The following is a 699-nucleotide window of genomic DNA, read 5'->3' on the forward strand; positions in this document are numbered from 1 at the left end:
CCCTCCCCCAAAGCACAGCGCCCCTCTGCTTTCCCCTCCCTCCCCCAAAGCACAGCGCCCCTCTGCTTTCCCCTCCCTCCCCCAAAGCACAGCGCCCCTCTGCTTTCCCCCCCACCCCGGGGGGTGGGGGGTGGTAGGACCTACCTTGGTTCGGGTGCCTGAAGGTGAAACATGGCTGAGGGTCATCGAGCTGGTGGAAATTGTGCAACCTCACCACGTACGGCATCTCAAACTGCGCCTGTAGAAAGGGAGGGAGGGAAGACATCGGCAAAACAAGGAGGGGGGGGTCAAAATGGCAGATCGTTCGGCCCATCTGGGCCTGCTGTCCCCTCACACCCAACTCGGGCCCCTAACCAACAACATGGAGTGGGGGCCAGATCTCGGTGGTGTCCCATTTGATGGCACGTGCCCCATTAGTGTTAGTCCTACCCCGGTCCCCGGTGCGGCGTTTGGGATAGGACTCGCAGCAGGCCATTCGGCCCCTGGTCCGTCCATCCTATACCGAACTCACTCGGGACCAACTCCGCTTCTGTCATCCTGCTCCCTTTCACACAACACCCCCACCCATCCATCACTCGTTAAAGCTCCGTCCACCTCCTCCTCCGTGCACACCCCGCCCCACCCCGAATAAAACCCCAACGGCCCAAGGCACAGAAAGATCCCGCCACTCACCTCGGGGTCTCGGTCTTTCTCTCGACA

General features: G+C 61.7%; 1 protein-coding gene across 1 annotated transcript in view; it reads right to left on the bottom strand.

The window, feature by feature from the left end:
* Window positions 1–699, bottom strand: part of prmt5 (protein arginine methyltransferase 5) — a gene marked incomplete at its 5' end in the record, with an annotated part of 9,719 nt that overhangs the window by 991 nt on the left and 8,029 nt on the right. The window contains 2 exons of the mRNA XM_048593919.1: window positions 116–238; window positions 673–697. Of these exons, the coding sequence (XP_048449876.1) occupies window positions 116–238; window positions 673–697 (148 nt within the window). The remainder of the gene's footprint in view (window positions 1–115; window positions 239–672; window positions 698–699) is intronic.

The sequence above is a fragment of the Rhincodon typus genome, unplaced genomic scaffold, assembly GCF_021869965.1.
Source record: "Rhincodon typus isolate 14 unplaced genomic scaffold, sRhiTyp1.1 hic_rhity00004564, whole genome shotgun sequence".
Classification (NCBI taxonomy): Eukaryota; Metazoa; Chordata; class Chondrichthyes; order Orectolobiformes; family Rhincodontidae; genus Rhincodon; species Rhincodon typus.